The sequence below is a fragment of the Ptychodera flava genome, chromosome 9, assembly GCF_041260155.1.
Source record: "Ptychodera flava strain L36383 chromosome 9, AS_Pfla_20210202, whole genome shotgun sequence".
Lineage (NCBI taxonomy): Eukaryota > Metazoa > Hemichordata > Enteropneusta > Ptychoderidae > Ptychodera > Ptychodera flava.
In genome coordinates, this window is record NC_091936.1 from 32,906,183 (window position 1) to 32,931,525 (window position 25,343).

The 25,343-nt window shown below is 37.8% G+C and overlaps 1 protein-coding gene across 1 annotated transcript; it reads right to left on the bottom strand.

Annotated features, from left to right (window-relative positions):
- Nucleotides 1-15,147: 15,147 nt before the first annotated feature.
- On the bottom strand, nucleotides 15,148-23,665 carry LOC139140734 (growth/differentiation factor 8-like). Its single transcript, XM_070710120.1, has 3 exons — nucleotides 23,076-23,665; nucleotides 17,010-17,392; nucleotides 15,148-16,449 (listed from the first exon to the last, which is right to left on the bottom strand). The coding sequence occupies exons 1-3, from the start codon at nucleotides 23,539-23,541 to the stop codon at nucleotides 16,087-16,089; spliced, it is 1,212 nt and encodes a 403-aa protein (XP_070566221.1). The 5' UTR covers nucleotides 23,542-23,665; the 3' UTR covers nucleotides 15,148-16,086.
- Between the last annotated feature and the right edge of the window lie 1,678 nt (nucleotides 23,666-25,343).

Consider the following 25,343-nt stretch of genomic DNA (forward strand, 5'->3'; position numbering starts at 1 on the left):
TCAGGTTTTTGTTCTTTGTGTCAGAGGAGGAGGGGGTAGCGGTTTCGATAATTTTGACGGAATCGCAAGAACAATTTCCCTGCGCAGCTCAGCTGCAATTAGTAAACGCACCCTTTGTGCCATTTCTTTCAGGTAATTGAAGATGAAAACTGGTTGCTGACTAAATCTTCTCAATTTGTTACCACATATGTTAGGCCAAACGAATGTTGTAAAAGTTTGAGAGTCCGAATTTCTGTCCTCGAGACGCATTCTACCTTAACAACCGACCAGTTGTGGAAATTACACTATTTTATTACCGTATCATCTGACCCCTTAATGAGTGATAAGTTGATGAGCGACAATTTCAAATACTATATTCACATGGATTTTAGTCATGCAAGGCATGCCAATCAAATTCAAGTATTCGTGGAGATTTTAAACAAAAAACTTTATCCCAAATTTCAGTTAGGCATTATTATCAGCTTTCTAGATAACGATGATATAGATATATTACACAAACACGGGGAGACATAAACTCACATATTCTTATAAATGCACAACTGTTTGACGTGCGTACATGTTTGTTCTCCTCAATGTGTTATGTATAAACAGATAGTTACACAGAAAATGTCGACAATGAATGGAACAAAATAAATGAATTGATATACTAGTAAGTTCCGATAAAATTCCACCAACGCACTTGATGAAAAGAGAAATAAACCATTTAGTTTAATAGTAATTAATTATGATATATTTAATGGTACATATCATAGTCGCTTGTGGATAGCTACACAGCAAGGGCCTCGGTAACCCCTAAACATATTGTCATAGGGCCTTCGCAGTGCACCTATCCGCAATTGAGTGCTCATTCGATGATGCATTTCGCATACAAACCCATGCAACCTGTTGTTGAATATATGAGCGTCACTAAAACAGTATCTTTATTTTGACAGTTTGTGTAACTGCACGCGGCCAACGCGATCGCTTGCTTGTCGTCAATGATTTAAGAGTAAACACTTGTTAGAAACCATCAGACTTCGGTGTAGTGTCTAACAATTCGTCCTTGGTTGCATGCACAGTTTGTAAGCGATATCTTCAAGTGATATCTAATAATAGCGATAACAGAATGCACGCATCACGTTGACTGCTCTGCGCCATTCCGACATCTGTCTAAAGCTACGTTAACATCCTGCCTGCAATGTCTTGAACAAGAATGAACATGTCAGTTTTGAACTTGTAAACTCGACAGTGACGGTGTCACTTCCTGAAGTCGGGTTGAATCACGTGATTCCAAGAAGTGTTGGTAAAGCTATAAAGATTGTGTAATAACGTGGACAAGGTCAACCGGTTGAAAATCTGCGGAACCAAAATATGTCCGAAATCGATTTGAAAATATGACTACAATATACAAAAATATCTCATGATGGTAGTATCGGTGTAAATTTAGATTGCTTATGTTTAACTCCGAACGAAATGATGAAACAGATATCATTGAAGTCAAATCCAGGGTTTCTTTGCATTGCCTACTCGTTACGTTTGCCAAGGGTATTAATCGTGATGTTATGCGTGTTTACAGAGCAGTTTACAGAACAATATGATGTGATGTGCGACACGTAATAATCACTGGGAACAGGAAGTCAGACTGCGATGATTGACATCCGATTTTGCGTCTATATTTAGCTCAGTTCTGATAATTTTACACCGCAATCATGTACATATTCCCCTCCGCTGAATGGCTACTTAAGTGTTATCAGAGCTTCAAATTTAGGAGAACTTGTTTTTGCGGTTACATCCCGCCGCGTTCCCTTGAAGCCGTTAAATTAGAAGCAGCCCCAGGAGAATTGATCTGGGGCCTCGTACGTGATCGGGTCGAGTTACACTCTAACCAATCACGCTACAGCTTATGTCATCAGGGGTTTAGACTCAAAAAGCACAATACGCATCCTAGGGGAGAACAGTTTGATATCTGAGGGTAGAGACAAGGGTTCAAAGGTAACTGCTACCATTTATTATTCTTGCAATTTCCAACAAGTTTGTTTTGGCACATTTGTTTTCTAAAACAGGGGAATCATTTTCAGCTCCACTTCCAATAGAGCAGAGCTCATTAAATTGGTAAACACCATACGACATGACTTGTCACACAGGTCAATATCGTCCAAAGTCTATCCCCTCTATATCCTCCAGTACCCTTAAGTGTCTTCTCAAATGCATGAAAAATCGATTACCCTTTGAAGGTATATAGGACTGATCAATAGGTTTTAATTGATTGTTACTCTAATTAAATGATGAGTCTATATTCTGATTGGTTTTGATTGTACATTTAGATATCATAATGGATGTCAGACAAATATCTTCTCGACTTGCAGTGAACAACAGAACTCACGATTATTGACAATTTGCTGAAAGAGACAACGCCTGTAGATGGCATGGAAATTTACATAGCTTTTCGAATATTAACTTATCACCAAAGTCTGCAATTCTGGCTATCACATAAACATGTAATTGTTTTACAGTTCTCAGACATTTCACTTCAACGCGGGAATTTGTCGTTTCCATTCGAACTATGTCCGCCATTCAGCATTAAGCCTCATGCCAAATAGATATGCTCCCGTGTAATGGATGGTTAGTATAATGTAATTCGTGCAGACCTTTCATGTAATAAATGTAAACAATGTAAAAAATGTAAAGAATGTATTTAGAGGAAATTCATGTTTTGATCCAAACAGCAGAAAATTAGTTCCAAAATTTACGAACAAAAATTTCTCTACGATGTGAACAAATTTTATTGAAGTGGTTTTATGCAACCTTGAAACCAAATTTGAAAGCTATCCAGTAAGCAGAGAAAGATCAGAAGTTAAGATTCAAAATGATAAATCATTCTTTGAAAATACAAATATGCTGTATTTAAGATAGATTTAGTACACCTACATGGGGTCATCAGAAGTCAACTACAACCGTCATTTCATCAAATCTTGGCATTGCTAAGATGTCCACAAACGTCTCAAATAGGTGTTTAAATATTCAAATTGTCGTATTCCGCATGCCTCGCTAACCACATTGTTGTCAGTTCTCGGTACCAGATCTGTAAGCCAAATTTAAGTTAAATTTGGTCTGTCCTTTTTGAAAAAAAAAATACATAGACAGAGGGACATAAGGACAAAAAGACTCTGGTAAGACACCAGATTCCATGGATAAGCACAGGATGGAAAGATCATATAAGTAACAACATCAAGGATAACATTTGATCATAAGTTACATCCTTATGTACGTTTTTGTAAGTTGAAAATTAATTTTAGTTTTTAGAGTAATATAAATGAAGGAGGATTTACAAAGAACATAATTTACGGCTTTCTCACATCGAAAGCGATTGGAGTGATCGTATGACATGCCAACGGTTCATAGAAAATATACAAAATTGAACTATCGGTATATAAATCAAGATGGAAAACACCTATGTTATCGGGGAAATACGAAGTGCTTAATGTACTCTTAAATCCATACTCACTATTGGGCATAGTACTGTTGTTAAGTTTGATTTGAAAATTCAATGAGAGAAGTCACACGATTATTGACGCAATTTTCCGCATAGTAATTAGACGACCGTGAACACAGTGGCGAAATACTCGGCTCGTTTGTAAAGGTTTATGAACTTAGAGACCTGTGCGCAGGGCCAGTACTCTGAAACAATAAACAGATCTTATTACAACGTAACACAAGCATGGGAACATGTCGTGCAAAAATTCATACACAAATTTAAGGAAACACTCGGGCATACTTTTAGTATTACATCAGGCATAGTCTCACAGCTGCTAATTAAACTTTCTCAAAAAGTCGTATCAAGGAATTTCAATTTCTGTCTGACATAGTGAGAAATCTAATGTTAAGAAGTGGCAAAACATTGAAACTTCAAGATGGCAATCGATACCGACATACCTGCAATTATCATGATCAGCTTTCTACCACAGGGGTTGTCAACGAATGAGTGAATTGTCCATAACTTAAGAAACATTGACCGCCGTACCACAAAGACTTAGTTTTATTTATTTGTTTTTCTTGTTCTTTGGGTGGTTCAATTTATGATTTATTATGTAGAATGGTTGAGATATCATGCCCGTTGAAATGTTCTTGGGCGAAATCTGAACAACTAAACAGAGACCCTCAAATGGTTTGTAGATGAAAACCATTGTTCAGTTTGGATGAAATACACATTTGTCGACCCCTTATGGCCGACTATTGAAACATTTAAGAATAATCGTTGTAGCTTGGTAGAGGGTGAATTATTTCAATAATAACAGGTGTGGTAGCATATATAGTCTATGCTAATCATTATTTTACAGAACGTGAAGTTGCACTGACTAATGAAGTAAGAGGTGGGCTCTATTCGAATTACAAATGTAAGACTAGCATGGCCAAAATATTAAGCTGGTTACGAAATCCTATCTCACTCACTACAAAGAGTGGTGTTTTTAAAAAATAACGTTTTTCTAAACGCTAAGGACAGTCCAAATAATCCATAAAATAATTCATAGCAAGTCAAAAATGATAAATTTTACAAATTACAGTTGAATTAAACCTAGATATACATACACGAATGTTATAGATTTGTCAGGAGACATGCGCATCCTAAAATATCCCAACCAAAAAGCACTTTGGGCTGCATTTACTAACTGCGAAAACTTGTGTTAGCAAGAGGATTTGCTTGTCTTGTTGTTATGTTATGGAAGTTCTCAATGTTTTGTAGTAACTTTGCATATAGTTTGCTCAAGTCATGCTGCTGAGGACACATTGTCTAAATAAAACTCGAAATTACGCTATTTAATTAGCATATCATGTGACCCATTGGTGAGTGATAAGTTGATGAGTGACAGTTTACGTATATATGAATTGCTTTTGATTATGTACATAGATTTTAGTCATGCAAGGCGTGCCAATCAAATCCCAGTAGTCGTCACGTGAAGATTTAAACAGACAACCTTATCCCATCCCTCATCGCTTATCAGTTATACATTATCATTAGCTCTTTAGAAATATATGATATAGACATATACAAACGCTGAGGTACATACAACCACAATTTCATACATATGAACAACAATGCGACGTACGGCACCTGTTCTTGTTTCAAAACATGTGTTAAATGAAAACAGAGAGTTATAAAGAAACAAAGTCGACAGTAAGAGGAATGAAATAAATCAAATGATGTAAGTTCCACTAAAATGCCACCATGCACTTGATGAAAACAAAAACTGACCATTTAGGTTAACAGTAATTAATTGTGACATATGGAGAAGTTAATGTCACATTTGCTCGTGGATAGATACACGGCTAAGTTTAAACCTCTTTTCAAGTTGTTACAGGGGCCTTCGCCGTGTAACTCTTCAGAAGCGACAGTGTGGATGATGCAATCTCTGGTGGAATCAGTGTAACTAAGCGGCCAAGGTTATCCCTTGTTTGAAGTCACTGATTTAAGTAATTTATGAGTAAACACGCTTTAGAAACAATGAGACTTCCAACAGTGTCTAACAATTCGTCCTTGGTTGGCTACATAGATTGTAAGTGATATCTGCAAGTGGTAGCTGATAAAAGCGACAACAGAATGCCTGCATCACGTTGCCACTGCTGTGCGCCACCTGTCTAAAGCTATGTTTACATGCTGCCTGCAATGTCTTGAACAAGAATGAACATGTCAGTTTTGAACTTGTAAAAGTCGTTCGCGACGGTGCCATATCAACATCCTAAAGTCTCTACGAATCACGTGGTTTCCAGAAATGTGAGTAAAAGCTATAAAGCTTGTGTAATAACGTGGACAAGGTCAACCGGTTAAAAAAATCTTTTTCAAGTCATGTCTTCTGAATCATGAATATGTTGAAAGAAAAATAGAGAGATCTATTTTACCATCGACATCAATGCAGAAGTTGGCTACAAAGTCAATTCAACTCGAGTCAAACGGTGACATGTTTGTCAGAGATTAAATTCAGTTCGTAAAATTCCAAATACCTTCAAAATCTGAACAGGGATAAGTAGAAGAGGGAAGACATTATGACGGAAAATGTTTAATCAATGATAACAGGAAAATTGAGCGGTGAAACACGTCTCAATAGGCATGATAATGATACTAAATGATGAATCTATATTGTGATTACTTTTAATAATACGTTGACATATGGATGATGTCAGACAGTATTTCCTCGACTTGAAGTGAACATGAGAACTCACGATTGTCGACAATTTGCTGTAAAGAGACAACGTCTGCCGGTGGTATGGAAATTTATATAGCTTTTCGAGTATTAACTTATCACCAAAATCTGCATTTCTGACCATGGCGTCACATAAACAATATAATTGTCATACAATGTTCAAACACTTCACTTGAACACAGACATTTGTCGTTTTCATTCGATCTGTGTCCGCCGTTCAGCATTAAGCCCCATGCAAAATGAATATGCTCCCGTGTAACTGATGATTAGTTTTAGAGAAAAGTAATGTTTTGATCCAAACAAAAGATTAGTTCTAAAAATTTACGAACGACAATTTCTCTACCATGTTAACAAATTGTATTGAAGTGATTTTAAGTTACCTTGAAACCAAATTGGGAAGCTATATAAAGAGCAAGCAGTTTAAGATCAGAAGTCAACACTCAAAATGATGGAAATCATTTGAAAAATACAAGTATGCTGTATTTAAGATAGTATTATCGTCGTAAACCACGCGCCCCTCTACGGCAACAGCTTGACGCTACCAGCAAAGAGGTGTACTTCCGCGGCGCAGAAATCATGGTCTGGCTCGCGAGAATGGATAGTTTTAGTACACCTACTTGGGGTCATCAGAAGTCAACTACAACCGTTATTTCATTAAATTTTGGCATTGCTAAAATGTCCACAAATGTCTCAAATAAGTAATTAAATATTCAAATCTTCAATATTCTGAAGGCCTCACCAACCAAATTCGTGTAAAGTTCTTCATACTTGGTATACGAAACTTGTAATCCAATTTTTAGTTAAATTTGTCTGTGCTTTTGCAAAAATTATTTCTCAAAGACAGAGAGTGACAGAAGGGCGAAAAGACTGTAGTAAGACACCAGCTTCCATGGATAAGCACAGGATAAAATGATCACAAAAGTACCAACATCAAGGCAAACATTTGATCATAAGTTGCAGTCCTATATACGTTTTTGTAAGTTGAAAATTAATTTTAGTTTTCAAATATATAAAGGGAAGGAGGATTTACAAAGAACAAAATGTTATCTACGGAGGGGATTTCTATAAGTATGAACCATCCTTTGTACTACTTATGTGTAAAAACATATTCGCTTTGAAAACTCAAATCAAAAGCGATTGGAGTGATCGTATGACATGCCAGCGGTTCATAGAAAATATACAAAATTGAGATATCGGTATCTAAATCAAGCAGGAATACACCTATGTTATCGGGGAATACGAAGTGCTTAAAAATCCGTACTCATTATCGTGTTAACTTAAGATTTAAAAATTCAGTGAGAGAAGTCACACGATTATTGACGTAATCTTCCGCGAAATCAGAAAGTGACTGTAAATTAACAGAGTAGTTAAGTAATAGGGTCATTTGCAAAGGTTTATGAACTCAGAGACCTGTTCGCAGGGCCTCTACACTGAAACAAAATACAGATCTTATTACAACATAGCATAAGCATGAAAACATGTCGTGCAAATACTCGTAGGCAAAGTTTAGGAAACACTTCGGCATACTTTTAGTATTACATCACGCATAGTCTGCAAAATAAAGTTTTTCAAAATAACATGAAGGAATTTCAATTTTTGTCTGACACAGTGAGAAATCTAATGTTAAGAAGTGGCAAACATTGAATCTTAGCGGTCACAATCGTTGCTGACACAGCTTCCATGCATCATTGTCATCAGCTTCCTATATCACAGGCGTTGTCAATGAATTAGTAAATTGTCTATAACTTCAGAAACACTGACCGCCGTACGAAAAAAAGACTTGGTTTTATTTATGATTTATTCTTGTTCTTTGTGTCGTTCAATTTATGACTTATTATGAAGAATGGTTGAGATGCCATGCCCGTTGAAATGTGCTAAAGGCAAAAATTAAACTGAACAGAGACCCTCCAGTGGTAGATGAAACCGATGTTCAGTATGAATGAAATCGATCCTTTATGACTGACTATTGAATCAATTTAGAATGGTTGTAGCTAGGAAGTTGGTTCTTTATTCAAATAATAACAGGTGTGGTAGCATATATGGTCTTTGCTAATCGTTACTTTACAGAACGAGGGCTTTACAAGAAAGTTTGTGTGTAATCTTTGAAATGCTTTTGGGGAGTTCTTAGTACATATAATGGAAATATTCAGTAACTCATAAATGGTATCCGACACGTAATATTTGTACTTGTAAACCATCTCTCATATAATTGAACTCGCATTAGCATAAACACGATCTACCATTTTAATCACCATGATGATGATGGTGCTGATGATGGTGACAATTATAATGATGGTCATCATCATCATTGTCATCACCATAAATGTTCTCCTTTTCTGTTTGTTCACATCTTCTTGCTCTGCATGGACATATTTATATAGCCAAAATCATTTTTGTTGACCACAGACAGCTGGACTATCAAGATTACGCTATCTTCGTGGGCTATTGAGGTTGCTGCAGTTCATTGCAAAACCAATGCAATTGGGGAAAGAGGTACCTCAATGAAAAGATATGAAGAAAATGAGTTGCAGTTGTACCACCAATCAGATCTTAGTGGTGCAAATATCACTCATGGGGCTTTGTGTGTGATGCACTTTCCACTTACAGCTACTTTTGTTTCATTTCCTAATAAGATTCAAGGATTTGATTGTCTGGTACAAAATTTAGGCTTTCCTCAGATTCAAATTCACAGGATGAAGAATATCAATTGTGTGATGTTTCATTCATATAATATCTTAATTTATAAATTTATTAGGAGCAGCTTCTGTGATGCGACGTCCCTTCATTTTTTGGCTTTAATGTCTAACAATTTTGAAATTTAGAAAGAGCAGCTAGACTCTGTAACATTATAAATTGTGAATATTTGCTTTAACGGTGATTTAGATTATCATAATTTAATCTCCCTTTAGTCTGAGTTGAAAGAGAGATACTTGAAATATATTTTTGAGGTTGTTAAGGGGTATTTCAAAAAAAGTTTTTGAACACAGTCCACGCGATAAAACTTTAATGTAGCGATGCTGGGATAAGTTTATATCTCTAACGTCTGTAGCCTGGGATTGTGACGTCTCTAGTCTTTATCGTTCTTTGCTAGGCTCCTCTCCAGCGACAACTGCTGGAGAAAAGAGCAAAGAATGAGCAAAGGTGGACACCATCTGATTCTTACCAGGTTGCTTTCTATTATTTGATTGACTTGCTCCCTTGCGGGCATATCTGCACTTCTTTCGTTTTTTTTGCACAGTTCATTTCACACTTTAGGCTTTACGTTCAAATGAATAGGACAATTTACCACGACCTCTAAGTAATTCAAAACATATTTATGTTAGTTACAACATACACTGCGCATTGAAATTTACAAAACACTTACCATTAATACATTCGGCATTTTTTTCTGTAGACAATGAATATATATCAAATGACCTGAACTCCTCATATGAAATTTGTACAAAAAAAACCACATTTTTTTCCAGACATGTGATGCCTTCTATCTCGACAAGTTATCGAGGGACAAGATCAATGGGACACAAGAATTTCCGTCTTTAGTAAATATTATTATATTTTCTTTGATATCAAGTATCATCACAGTTGCGAATTGACGTAAACAGATATTGGCTAGCTAGCTTCTTTGAAGGAATAAATATAGACGAGTAGAAGATCACTAATGAATTCCTGAAGAAAACCTGTAAGTATACGACTTTGCAGTTGCTTCGAGAATGTAGCTCATATAATCATCTCTATTTGGTTAATCAAAAAACTAATTATACAAAAATAATTATCATTGTTTATGTTTTCAGTATTTGCTGCTCCAAAGCACCAGTATTTCGGTTTATCCGCAAGCGCTCGAGACAGACAAGACTAATATTCAAACTCTTTACGCGACAGCCATATATCATTTGTTTTCGTGTCAGTGCTTTTTGGCTTTGTCTATTGACGTGATGTTATTCCTTTTGTTCCTTCGAGTGTAGAGTTACACACAGTTAATCACTTGGTTCAGAGATAGAACTCATAAATAACCTTCCCCCTTAAGATATTCAAGTTTTCGACACAAAAAAGCATTTGTATACATTGACATAAGATGAGGAAAGGGTTGTTTCAGTCAACGTGTCAACGCTAAAAAAGCAAAGAAAGTACTGCCCTTTTAAATGTATTTTGTGAATTTAATGTAGGATACAGTAGAGAAAACACATCATTAAAGACTCTTCTTAAAACACTTGAATAGATGCAAAGCGGGTGTAATGAAGTCTGTCGATCGACTCTCGCATTCGATTGATTCGTTTGCCTGCCTGCCTGTCTGTCTGTCTGCCTGTTTGCCTGCATGGGGATATTTCTAATGAGGGTTGAGCAAGTGTTAGGTTGGTGTTATGAATGACTAATGTAGGTGAAATTATTTCTTAGACCAGAAGAAACCTGTAAATGATAATATAATGAAAACCTTAAGTTTGTCTTTATTATTTAAAGTTTATGACTAACAGGTACTGTGTGGTGACGAGCATGTGTACAGTGTACATGATGATGATTATGAGCATGTATACTGTACTGGAGCAGGAACGTTGCGATTCACCATTTTTCAGATAACACTTTTTAAAATTATTGGCTCATATGTGCTGAAACAAAATAACCAAATTTCATCTTATAAACGTTTAAACTGAAGAGCTTATTTTCATATAATGAATGACGTTATAGATCAAATTTAAGATCTCGCAGAGGAGTATTTTTCGCCTAATTTCACGAGCTTTTATTGTTTGTATTTGCTTCCGCTTTTACGTATAAAAAAACTTTCCCCCTTTGTTTACGATTATCCTAATCAGTTGACATGACATTTGGGTTTTGCTAAATCACAGCGTCAGAAGGCTAGGTCACAGTTCGTCATAGAATTTTGTCGTATCAAAATGCGTATATGTCATGAACTTAACTTGTCAAATATCGCAGTATACCGCTCGCTTGGGGTACTTTATTGCCTAATACTACCAGATATAAGGTGTGTGCGACAAATGACTTCCTTATTTGAGCCATTTTCACTATCTGCTTCGTCGATATCATCATCATCAACGCTCGCATATTGAGCATCGAGGAAAAGATACTTTAATCTATTAATCACGGACAACTTGGTTTCAACTTGTGGTCACGTTTACAACAAAGTCTATGATCAAACCCTAAGTAGTTCTCTGAACATTTCAATTGGCAGTAAACTGCCTTAGTACACCAGATAGAGTTCATATTCTATTCAGTCACCTGCCTTTGAATCTCGACATGGACGACATCTATTCCTGATTTAAGGAACTAAACTGTGGAATGATGGATCAGGTAGTATACATAACTCAAGTCATTGCTTACAGGCTTTCAAATGAAAGGTTAAAATTTACCTGTACTCAACACTCGAAGGCTGAGGGTGCTCTTCTTGTTCTTTTCGTGGTTATGTATTTGTGTTTTGCTAACTTAGTACCTGTATTGTTTAGGTCTTTTGAAGTTTTGTATTTTTTGCTGGTTTTAGTCAGAATAACCTGCGATGTGTCTTTTTGTCTATTTCATTTGAGGACTACAATGTAAATACATTTTTAAAACTCCTTTGTAATCTTTGGCAAGTGTTTTTCAGTGATTATTAAATGTTGTTTTCAGTGGGCTCTTTTCCTATTTTCCATTTTGCACTGAATAATGTGCAAGATTACAGGAGTGACTGTCTATATACGGTCAGAGGCAGGTCAAAAGATGACAAACGTCCACGACATCGGGTGAAAAATATACAATCCGAATGGTTACATAAATACACATGAACATATGCACCCCTATTCGTCATTGTGTTTAAGTCAAATTCAGTATAAAAGCACAATTTGACGTATAGATCTATAGACAGTTCAACGTCATAAAGACATAGTCATACTCACGCTCACATGATATAGTCTGGCAGGGACCCTGCGATTCGAATTCTTCCCTGTTGGAACACGTGCGCGCCCTTCAGAGCCGCGACGCGAATCCCAGGGTCTGGACTTCGCTGATCACTGCGTCTCACGTGACTAGCTAGACGCAGCAAGCGGGGACCAGCCAAGGTCTGGACGTTCTTGCAAGCGACCGGTCGGATTTCTGCCTGATCCGGGTACTTTATAGAACTCCACACATCCGTTAATCAAAACAAAAAATGACAAGTACCATAGCCAAATAAAATTAAAATGAAAAATAAAAACATACCGCGTATATAGGTCTACCAGCTACTAGTATATATTCTCTCCGCCCAGTTAGATAGGTGTTTCTTTTGACGTCACTACCCTTATGAATATTCATGTGCTTGCAAGAACCGACAGTCGCTGTGTCTTGCAGCGCGTGCTCACAGCTGCACAGCGCAGGCTCATCGTGGGCGCGCACAAAACAAGGCACAGCGACTGTGGAGAGTCTAGCTCACATACAACGCGGTCAAGTACCCTCTACCCTTTCATTCTTTCTTGTATTATTGTGACCAGTTTTAGGCTCCTGTACATAGACAATTACTCAAGTCATGAACCATATCCTGTTAATGTACATGATATGTAAAGGTAGTGATCATTATGTCATGCACAGATCCTCCAGGTATTCGTTTATCTGTAGAGAAAGAGAATTCAGCTCACACTCTGTCGCGAATAGCTCCACCAATAGCAATGTAATGCCAAATAACATATTTCTCTACCTCTCGATGCCTAGCAAAAGTAATGAGATGATCTGATTTTCTCGTTTTTATTTTCCAACCCAACTGTTTATCCAATTGTATGATTAATACAATTCATTATTAAAAGTGTATTACTATTTGTCCTTTGTTTCATTGAATGCAAACAAAGTTGAGGTGAAGCAAAAAATGAGTGTAGGAATACAAGACACCTCTGTAACGAAACGGAGGACCCATCCACTGGTAACGGTATCATTATTATACATACGCTGCTGCAATTAATGCACTTTAAATAACATGATAAAACTATTTACATGGAGGATATATATATATATATATATATATATATATATATATATATATATATATATATATACATATGTGTGTGTGTCTGTGTGTCTGTGTCTGTCTGTCTGTCTGTCTGTCTGTCTGTCAGTGTTTGTGTGTCTTTGTAATAAATCTCTTGATTTGACTCGGGTAGTGGTCAATACCGTCCTCTTTTGATCATTTGTCTGATGGTTGCTCAGTGGCATCTATCATGTACAGCAAACAACTATCTTTCTCAATTAAAAAAACCCAGTTTGATTTGAACGTTCAATTTGTAATTAACGTACCATTTTCTTGTGTCTTTCCTCCAGAATACATAGATAGAAAAATGTATCTTTGATTTCAATTCAGGGAGAATATTAAAGTTAAAGTTTACTTTGTGGTCACTGTTCAACCGATTTTGATCTCGTGTATTTGACACTTCAACGATGAATCAAGTATTCGCGCTCACCTTTGCTTCATGACGTCGTAATCACCAGGGTAACTATCTCGCATTCGCATTGTTTGCAATTATTCGTATCTACATCTCCTCGAAGGCCATTAATTATGAAGCCTGATTATGTTTGGTGAAAGACCGAAGTCAAATAACACAATGAAGGTCCTGGACAAGAACATGTGCAATGCAGATTAACACCGTTGTGACTAGACTATGTGCTTAAAGGGAAGACCGCATATTTCGATCGAACTTTTCCAAAATTGACACATGCCCAGGTACTATCAGTGTATGAGAATATTTTTAGGTTATTTAAGTAATAAACCACACCAAGCGACGGGATAACTCGAGAGTTTGACAAGTTCACGACATATGTGCACGAGGGACCGCGAGTGCATATATAGAATGAACGGGTCAAAGTCGAGATGAAAAGAGTGTCTGTCATGTTTAATACACTACCATAAAAGTTTACGACCATGTCGATGCACTTAAATACAGTAAATTTTATTTACGTCACTGTTGTTTTCTGGCAAGTCGCGAAGAGTTAACAAGGATTCAAAAGAGCCCTGTTTTTACAAAGTGTTACCAGATCGGATAATTATTTATCCAATATTTTTCTTTTTCATACAAGCGTTTCGACAACAATAGGTACAAGTTAGTGATCATATCCCAAATGATAAATGAATGGAAAACATAACCTAACATACTGTTGAAAGTTAAATGCAAAAATTCAGCTTAACTATAATGTTTATAGAAGTTAAAAACTAATGAAATTAAATGCATCAAAGTACAAATATAACGTTCTTAGTCCTGTAACTACAAAGCAAAGGTATAGATGGTAATTTGTCACTATCTATATTATACCTAATGTGAAACTGAACATAAGGTTTTGTAATATCGCCAGGTGTTGCTAGGCTAACGACAAATCAATTTCGTTGTTATGTAGAACGTATGGTAATTACATGTCATGTGATATTCTATTCTTTATATGTGCATGTAGTAGTAAGTAAGTAGTTATAAAACCTTAAAGCGTTGATATAATATGCATGACTTTGACCTTACATGTGTTACATCATCGAGGAACAAATCATTTCAGGCAGTTTGCCTTGTCAGCAATATGGTGTGTCAAGTAAACTTTCTGCTGTCGGCTCACTCACAATTAGCTAAGGCTGCATTCACAAATACCTCTGGAGGTGGGGGGAATCCCAAAAAAGTTCTCTGATTTTTCAAATGCCCCCGGTAACAACTTGAAATACGTTCAAATGACTCCTTCTGACTTGTTTAAATTTTGAAATCCCGCTTAAAATAAAGCTGGCCTGATTTTGAAATGCATGGATTCATTTGGTGTGTCTGTGTGTCTGTCTGTGTGCATGTGTATGCGCGGTGTGTGTGTATAAGTGTGTTTCAAGTGATTATGTGGAGAACAAATTTGATTTTGGGATTTCTCTGAAAATGTTGATTCATTATGCATGCTAGTCTATGTGGCAACTACGAATGATTTTTTTTCAATATCAAACTACCCATATCTCTACATTAATAGACATTTGATAATTGATATATAAATGTACTTGATTATAATAGGGTGGTTACAAATACATACTTATGTGTACTAAAAACTTTATTTTTGAATTTCACCCAAAATGTTAACTCACCATACAATATGAAAATACCATGAGTATTTTTTGACAATACAAGACTGACTCCGTGCTTCTATGATTGTTTGATAATTGCTATAAATTAACTGATTAGAATAAGGTGTTTCCAAGTTCAGATGTGAACAACAAATATGATATTGGAATTTCACCCAAAAATATCGATTCACTTCTCATAGTAGTCAAGGGGTAAATTGTGAAACGTTTTCCCCTAAAAATTGGTGCATCTGTGCATTTAAAGGTACCTGTTGTTTAATATTTGCGTTTAGGTTGTAGTAAGTTTCTTGACAAACAATAATGGTGCACTCTGTACGTACAATTACAAGCCAAACTATAATATTACAGCTTTTGTTCCTTTTAATTTTGAAAGTTGTCGTTAAAGTAGTTGATAACATTATTTATTATGAAAAAATGATATCTTTCAATGCGTAAATTGATTGTTTGTAATTAGAAACTAGTAATTATTCTTTGAAAGTTCAAATCTGTGTTTTTAGTATACAATTTACTTTTTGTAAATTTTTATTTAACAGACAATCCGACACAATTTCATGTCAATCAGACACAATTTCGTTAACAGTCTCCGCTTTAAGTCCCTAGATCCCTTCAAATGCCCCAACATACCCTTGATATTTTTAAATCCCCCGCCAATTCTCTCATTCCAGAGGTATTTGTAACTGCAGCCTAATTTATGTACGAAAAACACAGAAACCTATAAACAAATTTGTGACATATTATGACGCTATCTCTGATTAAGTTGCATCATACTTGATTATAAATTCAACCTCAGGCAAAGCCGAAGGTGTCAATTGTTAACGACAAATACTATGTAAATTCGCGCATTATTTCCAGGTCCAGTGTATTTTGTTGAACTTAGACACAGCTACATCGATCAATGACCATTTTCGGTATTTTACTGAAAGAGATGGTATCCTTATCAATAAAATATAATAGGGTTAAGTTTGACATTTTACTGGGACCGCAACAGTGTTCTATGCCAAACTCATGGATTGTGAAAGGTGGGCTAGCTACCAGCCGTCGACATCCACCCGTGCAGTAAAATGCTTGGTAACTTTCAGGGGCGATAATCCAGTCCATTTCCAATTCTCTGAAGTTCACAGTTAACGGATGGCGACAGCACGCGGTGATGGACTCCCTGTCAGCTGGGCACTCACGACCCTGCACAGAACGTTTTCGTCTTCTGCGCTGTTGCGTCCGCATTTCCAAGAATGGTTTCTGCAAGTAACAATTTCAATATTTTCTTAACACACAGGATTAGATTTACGTATAGTGTTGACATGGCACACATGCTGCACTTTGCTGTAAATGTAAGCAAAACTAGCCATATCTTTCACATCAACTGATTAGACGTTTTCTCACTGCCCTTTTTCTACCTTTCAGAACCAAAATGCAAGTCAACGCTAAGTCGTTCTCTTGCCAACAGGTTTTGACGGCCAGCATAAGTGCTCAAAATCACAAACTGTGGTAAGTGAAAATAATGATCCAAAACGATATGAAGTGGATGCTCCATTTTTGCATAATTATGATCTCTCGTCTTTGAAATGCAGCTTTTTCATTAGATAAACTCAGAGAATGGGTTAATGAAAGGACTTCTTTCTGCCAAATTCAGAGTGATATCTCTTTAAGATTTGCATCGAGTAGAACTGTTGAGTCCCCTCTTATGGTAGTCCAGCATTTTTACGCCCCTCCCTGAACACTCAGGTTTTTTGTTCCGTGGGTGCATCATCTCTCTTCAGGCCCCCTCTGCCGTTAATTGTGCCTATATAAATTATTACCTTGGAGTTGGTCTCTTGCAACCTTCGAATCATAATTGAATCCCCGTTGTGATCAACAGCTTCGACTTCGATGCCCCAGTTTGTCCACATTGCGGCAAACCAATCTTGCACGACAGACGTCAGGTTAAAACTCTGCCAGCCACCCGAGTTCGAGATAACGTTGATCTTGCAAGCCTCGATCAGCACCCTCTTGGCATTACTCCGGTCACGTGACTGGATACGGAAGACTTTGACGGCAGTGCTGGTGTCTTGCAAGACGATGCGGGGTTTCACGTACACCCAAAGCCGGGCTGCCGCGATGTCATTTTGCAGCACTTTCTGGGAGAACTTGAAGAAAAAACTCTCCGAGGTATGGGGACGTTGAGGCTTCGTGTGGTACGGCACTGAAAGGGAAGAAACATGGCACATCATTTTAGTCTATACATATTAGTGGTACATATGGCATCATTGAAACTCGTTGCGGTTTCGAAAGAAGGAAATTCAGAGTATTGGTAAAAAACGGTAAGATGACGGGAAAGTAAAGTTTAAAACTGATGCATGTCCGTGTTGGCATTGCTATGGTTTTGTAGACATTGCGGGACGAAATACTGTTCGATAAAATGAACCAACTAGGTAACGTGTGAGGTCGGAAAACAGCAGTCGTCACGTACGTGCAATATAAGGCATTCTTTCCTACAGCGCTAGAAAAGTAAACCATTTCTACAGACGTACGAAGCCCATGTATCATACTTTGCTAGGTGTTAGACAGCTTATAATTAATCAGACAAACGAGTACAGATTGATATTACAAAAACTGCTGTGGTAGTGGACTTTCGTGACTGGTTATGAATTGTGGAGATTTTACCGATTGGTGAATGTGTTCGGGGTTGGCAAGTGATATTTTGTCCCTGGGAGACGTTGTAAAGTACAAGCGCTAGAGAATTATGGAATCCCGTCGCAATCTTTCATAAAACTAACGATCATGGCGAACGTTTATTCTTCATGTTTCCAAAACATGTTATTGTCAGCTTTCGACATATTTGCATATCTTGTCGCAAATTTGGCGGAATGCTTTGACAGTTACCGAGTGAATGGTTAATCGTCACTTTTTCTCACCGTCTTTCGCCTCGGTGTCATATCCGGGAACTACTCTACGTTGCCGGTAGGACGATATACACAGAAATTGCAGCACAAGGGGTTGCTTTATGCTATTGTAGCCAATTGTGAAAATATCAAACAAGGCGCAGTCAATAAGTGGGTTCAGCGCTTAAATTTCCCTGTACCGATGATATGATTGGTTTTCAAAGTATTGATATGTCTACGGTCGAGCAAACAGATATCAATTTTTCTGGGACATTAGCCATTAACGTGACTGGAACTAATTTGGGATAATTGGATGGTGAAGTAATGTCTGCTTATCTGCAAATGTAAGCTCATCTGCTTTTCTTTTTAAGTTAAACACTTGTTTTTATGAGTAATTTGTAATATGGCAACATTCAGCTATAGGGCACGTAACATTTTTGAGAACTTTGAAAAATATGAAGATCAAATTATCCCAAATTAGTTCCAATTGTGTTCATTACGCCCGTAGTTGTAAGGTTACACAGTTATACAGTTTAATTCACTTGAATGTTGAAGTGAAAAAATTATGCATTCCTTAGCACAGTAGATGTACAATCTGATTAAAATCAGATGTAGAGTACGGCGACGTCTTCTTATACGTACGCGGTATTCTCTCGCTGTCGCCTCTCACTACATCTGACCAACTCCCATAGAAGGTCGCGTTCAAATCTCGCGCTCTGGCTAAAACAGCCGACCTATCAGAAGGCGCCTTACGGAGAACAATAGGTATGACTCGCAGCATGCATATGCACGAAGAAGACGCACGAAAATCAAAAGTGTGTAACCGAGCTATTCACCCAGTTGTAAACAAAGGCGCACGGCGAATTTTAAAATCGCCTTTCTGTGATTTTAATGTTGAAACATGCCTTTTATTACAATGACTGTAATGACTGTGCAAACGGAAATCATGCGGACAGACCTTGAGACCAGCTTTGCGTACGATGCCGTGTGTTCCCGGCGTAATATGGCCTCCCATTACAACCTGCAGACAGGAATACAAGGCGACGACTTATCGGTCCTAATTTGGACCGCGCATTGTCCATGCCTTTTTCTAACTACTTTCGGCCGGGTAACTCATTAGATAACGCCATTAGATACGTCCTTGCAAGACATGGCCAGTTCCTGGACACCTGACCGACCTGAATCGCTGGTAAACTATTACAAACGGTTTGGGACGAGAGCAAATTTTTGAAAGAAGAGAGCTCGGCGAGTTGCGAGCTCGGCCAGCTGGAGAAGTCAGCCAGTTGGCGAACTCGGCCAGTAGGAGTATGGTAATACGATGAGACTACAGTGTATATTTATTTTCTCGGTCTCGCCAAAGTTGTGTGAAAACGATGTCTATGTCATTCATGAGCGTGATGTTTGCAAACTTCCTTCCACCGTGAAGTTACCTCCTTCCTTGAACGCTACAAGATAACATCGGCCGCACAGCGTGGTATATCTTGTTTTGCTTTCCATTAAAAAAAACCTGTAAACTAACGATTTACTACCGTCAAACTATAACATATAAAACGTTATTCATCCAACGATCAACGATTAAGTCATTGCTACTGCCAATTTGTACCTCTCGATCGTACACCCGCGCCCTACTCGAGATCTGCAGAAACGCCGAGGCCGCGGCCGACGTGTTTTTCAGAGTAGAACGTCTTCTTATTGTTTACTGAATGTTCAACAAAATAACATCAAAAAACTAAAATTGGCATGCGTATAAAAGGATCTGTTGACTGTGAAGAGAAAATGTACACAATCATCATATGATCATATCCGACCTCTCCCACTGGCCGAGTTGGTCGGCGCGGGCACTGGCCGAGCTCTCTGGGTTATATCAAAGTTTTTTGCAATGTGTGAGTAAGTGATTGAGTGAATAGGGTAGGCATACATCGGATTTCGGCCAAAAGTAGTTAGAAAAGGTAGGTTTTCGTGCACGATCCAAATCGGAACAGCGGTCTCCGTGTATTCCGCCGTTCAATCAGCACAAGCACAGTCAGCAGGGCTGTGGTGGGGGAGCTCAGACCGTAGATACACCGGGAACACACAGCATCGTACGCAGGTCATACAATGAGCAGCGCCGGCACAGTGAACGACTTTGGCTGTTGAACTCTACTGTTACTTATACACTCCAGTATAATGTGTACAAAGCAGCCGAGCGGCCACAACTTTCTAGACTAAAATTTGAAAGTGCGTCGTGTTGTGTACTTGACGCTGCGGATTGGAATAACGATTAGATCGGATGTTATTACATGGATCGCATAACGTGCAATCTGATTGGCTGCTTCAGAGCGCGAGATTTGAACGCGACCTTCTATGGGAGTTGGTCAGATGTAGTGAGAGGCGACAGCGAGAGAATACCGCGTACGCATAAGAAGACGTCGCCGTACTCTACATCTGATTTTATCAGATTGAGTCTTTGTATAAAGCCGGCGATGTAGGGTTGAGCCAGGAAGGTGCTTGGCATCTGCAGGGATAAACGGAGGAGGGTGGCAGTGTAGTTCTTTATATTAATGGCTTTGGAAGTGTTGATGAAAGGGAGGTGAATGTTAATGCGTAACTGGCTGCATATCATGACGATTTGTTCACTTGGCCACCCATACACTATTTGAACTAATTTGGGATGATTTGATCTTCATATTTTTCAAATTTCTCAAACGTGTTAGGTGCCGTATAGCTGAATGTTGCAATATTACAAATTACTCATAAAAACGAGCGTGTAACTTAAAAAGGAAAGGAGTGACCTTACATTTGCAGATTAAACCGACATTACTTTATCGTCCAATCATCCCAAATTAGTTTCAATCGTGTCCCCGATAGACGACAACCGATGATAGCCTCGATGCATCATCATCATCATCATCATCACCACCACCATCATCATCATCATCATCATCGACAACAACAACAGCAACAACATCAACAATAAAAACAACAACAGCAGCAGTAATAGCAACATTAACGTCATAAGTACAGGCAGATGCAAAAACAAAAATAACGACAATACCAATGCCACAACATCAGCAACGACAACATAGGCGTCATCAACAGCTAGTGCTACACATGGTAAATCTAGAGTTACAGGATGATAAAGGCGGCGATGTGGATTGGTGCATGTGGGCAAATTTCCATCCCAACGATGTGGACTTTGAGGGAAAGGGTCAATTTTGTAGTAACATCAATTGCTAGTGCGTATTGTTTATTGCCTGTACCGCTTACAGAATCTATAGCCATCGATCAGGCTGGAAACTCTCCTGTGATTGGAGGGCGACGTTATGACTACTATCATGCGATACCGCGATAACACGACGAATCGTCAAGAGAAACATCACTTGTTATTCGCAAGTGTGATTGGTCAGTCCATATATGGGCTGTGCTCATAAACACCAGTCATTTTAATATTTGGGGAACTTGATCGGGTAAATTTTGATATGAAAGGGAGAACTGAAATGGCAGACATGAAAGGTCAATAAAATGGCCGCTACAGTTGATCATATCGCAAACCTAAGTAATGTACACATGCGCCTTTAGCTCATTGTCTTTGTATTGCGTTTGAATGAAACTTGTCCGACATAAACATTTCGGAACAAAGTGATCACCTTGTATCCATAATTGATCGTGCTGTGAAACAAATCTAATGGCATGCACATCAACTCAATAGCCCATTCTTCCTGTCCTGAATTAAGCAGTATGTACATTTCTGTGTTACAGATATTTACATGAACAATTCGTAACTATAAGGCCGACAGGCTTTAACTGAATCGTATCGTGAAACAACTCGATGTGCATATGTATGCAATACGATATTGTTCTGCACCTAATTCAAATGATCAGGAATGTCTGCATACTGATACCGGAAGCAATGCCGGACAGGAGCAGCCCGTAGGAGTCCCTCCGACGAAATCCTTCAAATAAAAGATGTACAGTGTACTTTAACCCTTTTACCACCATAGTTTGAACTAATCCCGTTGTTTTCTACAATGAAATTGGACCTCTGAAGAAGGAAATGGGGATGGAAGGGCTACAGCAGTAGAAATATTTAAAATAGTTTTCAAAAAAGGCGATTAAAAATAAACCAGAACACTCATGATACAGAAATTTAAATATTTTGATATTTCATTCTGTCAGGTGTATTAATCTTTCAAATTTTCCAGGTATACTCTCTCGCATATAATAACAATATGTAATCCGTTAAAGAAGACATGTAAATTACTATTTTAAACCGCTATGGACAGAACCATTCTACAAAGTACTACCCTATGTACTTTTAAAACGTAGTCTATATCTTTAAGTTTCACTATATCCGACCAGTTTGCATTTCGTAATAAGGAACACGAACGTTCGACTGAGAAATGACGAAAAGAAATGCGACAACAGATTTGATGTTGCGCCGACGATCTCGGGCCAAGAGAGGGTGTTATCGCCGGCAGGGAAGGGAAAGACGGCTCAATCAATTCCTCTCCCAGAGTCTCATCTCAGCAAAAGGCTACATCAGTGTGTTATTTACAGGAGATTATTCAAATCCCATCACCTGGTCAAAGCTTGGTAGTCCCTTTGTGTCAGAAGACGCCGTGGATGACAGTCGCAAAAATGCTTTTCATTGCTTCCCTGTATTTAAATTACGATGTGAAGAGGTAACTTTTCATTCACTTTCCAACATTCGACCGACTGATACCGAAAGGAAATCTGAAATCTAACAACATCATGGCCATAAACTTCATGAGAATGCAAATCGATTGATTATAATTTGATTCCACTCAATTCATTAACAACAATCTATCCAAATGCAGAAAAAAAACAATGACAGGAAACGGACAAGACACGTTGGGCATCGGTAACAAAGAATGGTTCAAACCTATTTCTACTGTGATCCTTGATGATATCCGAGGATCAGGATTGGGATTTTTATCGTTAAGTCTTGGACATATTTATTTGGCTGTAAAAACAGCTAGCTAGCAATATAAAACTCGAACTTACGTTTCTTAGCGAAAACGATGATTCGTTTCGCGTTGACGTAGTATTCGTCATCCGAGTCTTCGCTGTCCATCTCCCCGTCGTCATGTTGCTGACCATCGAAGTTGGTGAATTCAAAGTCGTCATGCAGCTCGCTCTCAAGTAGATGCTGTACAACTTCAAGGCTAGCTACGTTGCTACCGTTGACTTGTGGAGGGTGTTTCATACCTAGCCTGTCCATGATTTGAAACTTTATGTACAAAAGGTGTTGTTTTCTTGCTTCGTCGGGATCACAGTTTTTACAACTCATTTCGTTGGGTTTGTCTGACGACACTTCCGTAGTCGTCGGGGTCTTCTCATCTTCAGGTGACTCAGTCGGTCGCAAAGTTCTGTCTTTAGTTGGCGGCGACAGTTCCTCAATGTTGATTCCCTCGGAGGAAACTACAGACAGCGCGATAAAGAAACAAGCCATCAAAACAGCAACCTTCATTCTTAAATAAGACTGAAATATTGTGTAAAATATAAATGTTCAAGCAGAGTTTTTTAGGGTTTCAAGCAGTTTTCAAAGCAAGCCTCGGACTGGATGGTTTTGCCATGTGGGCTCTCCTCTTTATAGCAATTAAAAATACAATGGGTTCACCTTTGACCCCTTCAAGCGATGGAGCAAATTTATAGGGTATGGACAGTTTGAACACTTTCACATTGGATTGACTTCCCTGCAACTGGTTACAATATTGTCCCCTATGGACAAAAAATTCCATGTGTATCTTCCCAACAGAGATGACTGTGCTTCCCATGCCCTGAATTGTATTGAATTTCAACGGTCGGGATATAGGTTACTCTCAGACTCTTTCTGACAGCTCACTTTATGAATAAAATTTATCCTGGATCTTCTGTTTGTAACACTGCCTCTGCATGGTATAAAAATAGGAAAAAAGCAACAATGGGATTGAAACGGAACTCAGCCAAGCAATTAAATTAAGTGTAATAGGTAGAAATTATTCGCTTATTTAAATTTTGCCCTTTCGGCACCATTATCGTTTGCATAAAACACATTATGCGCATTGAAAGATTTACGACACGTCATGCAACAGTAAGTGTTTCAGTAATTTTGCCAGGTGTCGACCAAATGTATTTGCGTCTTGTCGAAACAGATCGTTCGCTCATTTTCTTTTTAAGCATCGTAGTGTGCAAAATATTCTTGAGAAATTAAAGGTAATTGTCCGTTTTTATTACCCTATTGACTTTTTGCACTATGATCTGAATGCAAGTATATGTATTTTCTGTCTCATTATTACTCATTATTAACTTCTTGTCTCGTCATGTCTATACGGACTCGTCCTACTACAGCTTTACTGGCAGAGTGGGAATGCCAGGTTACTGGCATACTTTGAATTTTCAATATCAGTAGCATTCTGATAAAATTCTGAATGTGTTTATCCATGAAACATGACTTAGCCTAAACCTTATGTTTTGAGGCCAATATGAAAGAAAACGTTAGGAATATTAACTTTATTTCACCATATTTATTTACAGTTTCAATATCAACAGTTTCTTGCAGGATTTGGGAAGTGCTTACTATTTGAGACATGGCTTAGATTACACATTTATATTGGAGTCATAGAACAGAAGACATATGATACTTGTTACAAAGCATTTTCATTCGTAGGTGAATCTGTATCAACGCAAAGATTCTTTCCTGTAATACATTTGATTCACTGCATTTATTTAAACTTTGAATGATAACAGCTTTCTTCTAAACCGATGGAAGCGTTGACCTATGCGACTAAGCCTAGTCTACTCCCTATCCGAGCAAAAATTTGTCACGTGACATAAATTCGTTTTACTCAATGGTGAATGTAAGGCATGTCTGAGAAACATTATTGAAGTTTCATATATTGAAGTTATCAAAGTCTGATGAATATTTGAGAACCAATAGGCTTAATGAAAAATAGACCATACTAAACAAAATGTATGATGTTCTCGTCAACACAACATGTGTAAGTGCAGGTATCTGCCATTATATTGTCAGCAATTAAATTGATTCTAGATTAATTAAAATAAACTGTAAATAAAACAAACACTGTGATTCCACATCAAGTAATGCTCGTTGCGATATATGCGTAATTAAAGTCCTAGTAACTGTAATTTTTGACAATCATTTTCAGGGTTTTGATGCATGTGTCAGCAACAATTTCAGGGGGTTAGGGGGTTCGATAATTTTGACGAAAGCGTAAGAACAATATGCTGTCCCACCTCAGTTATATTTAAAGAAGGCTCCCTTATATGTCA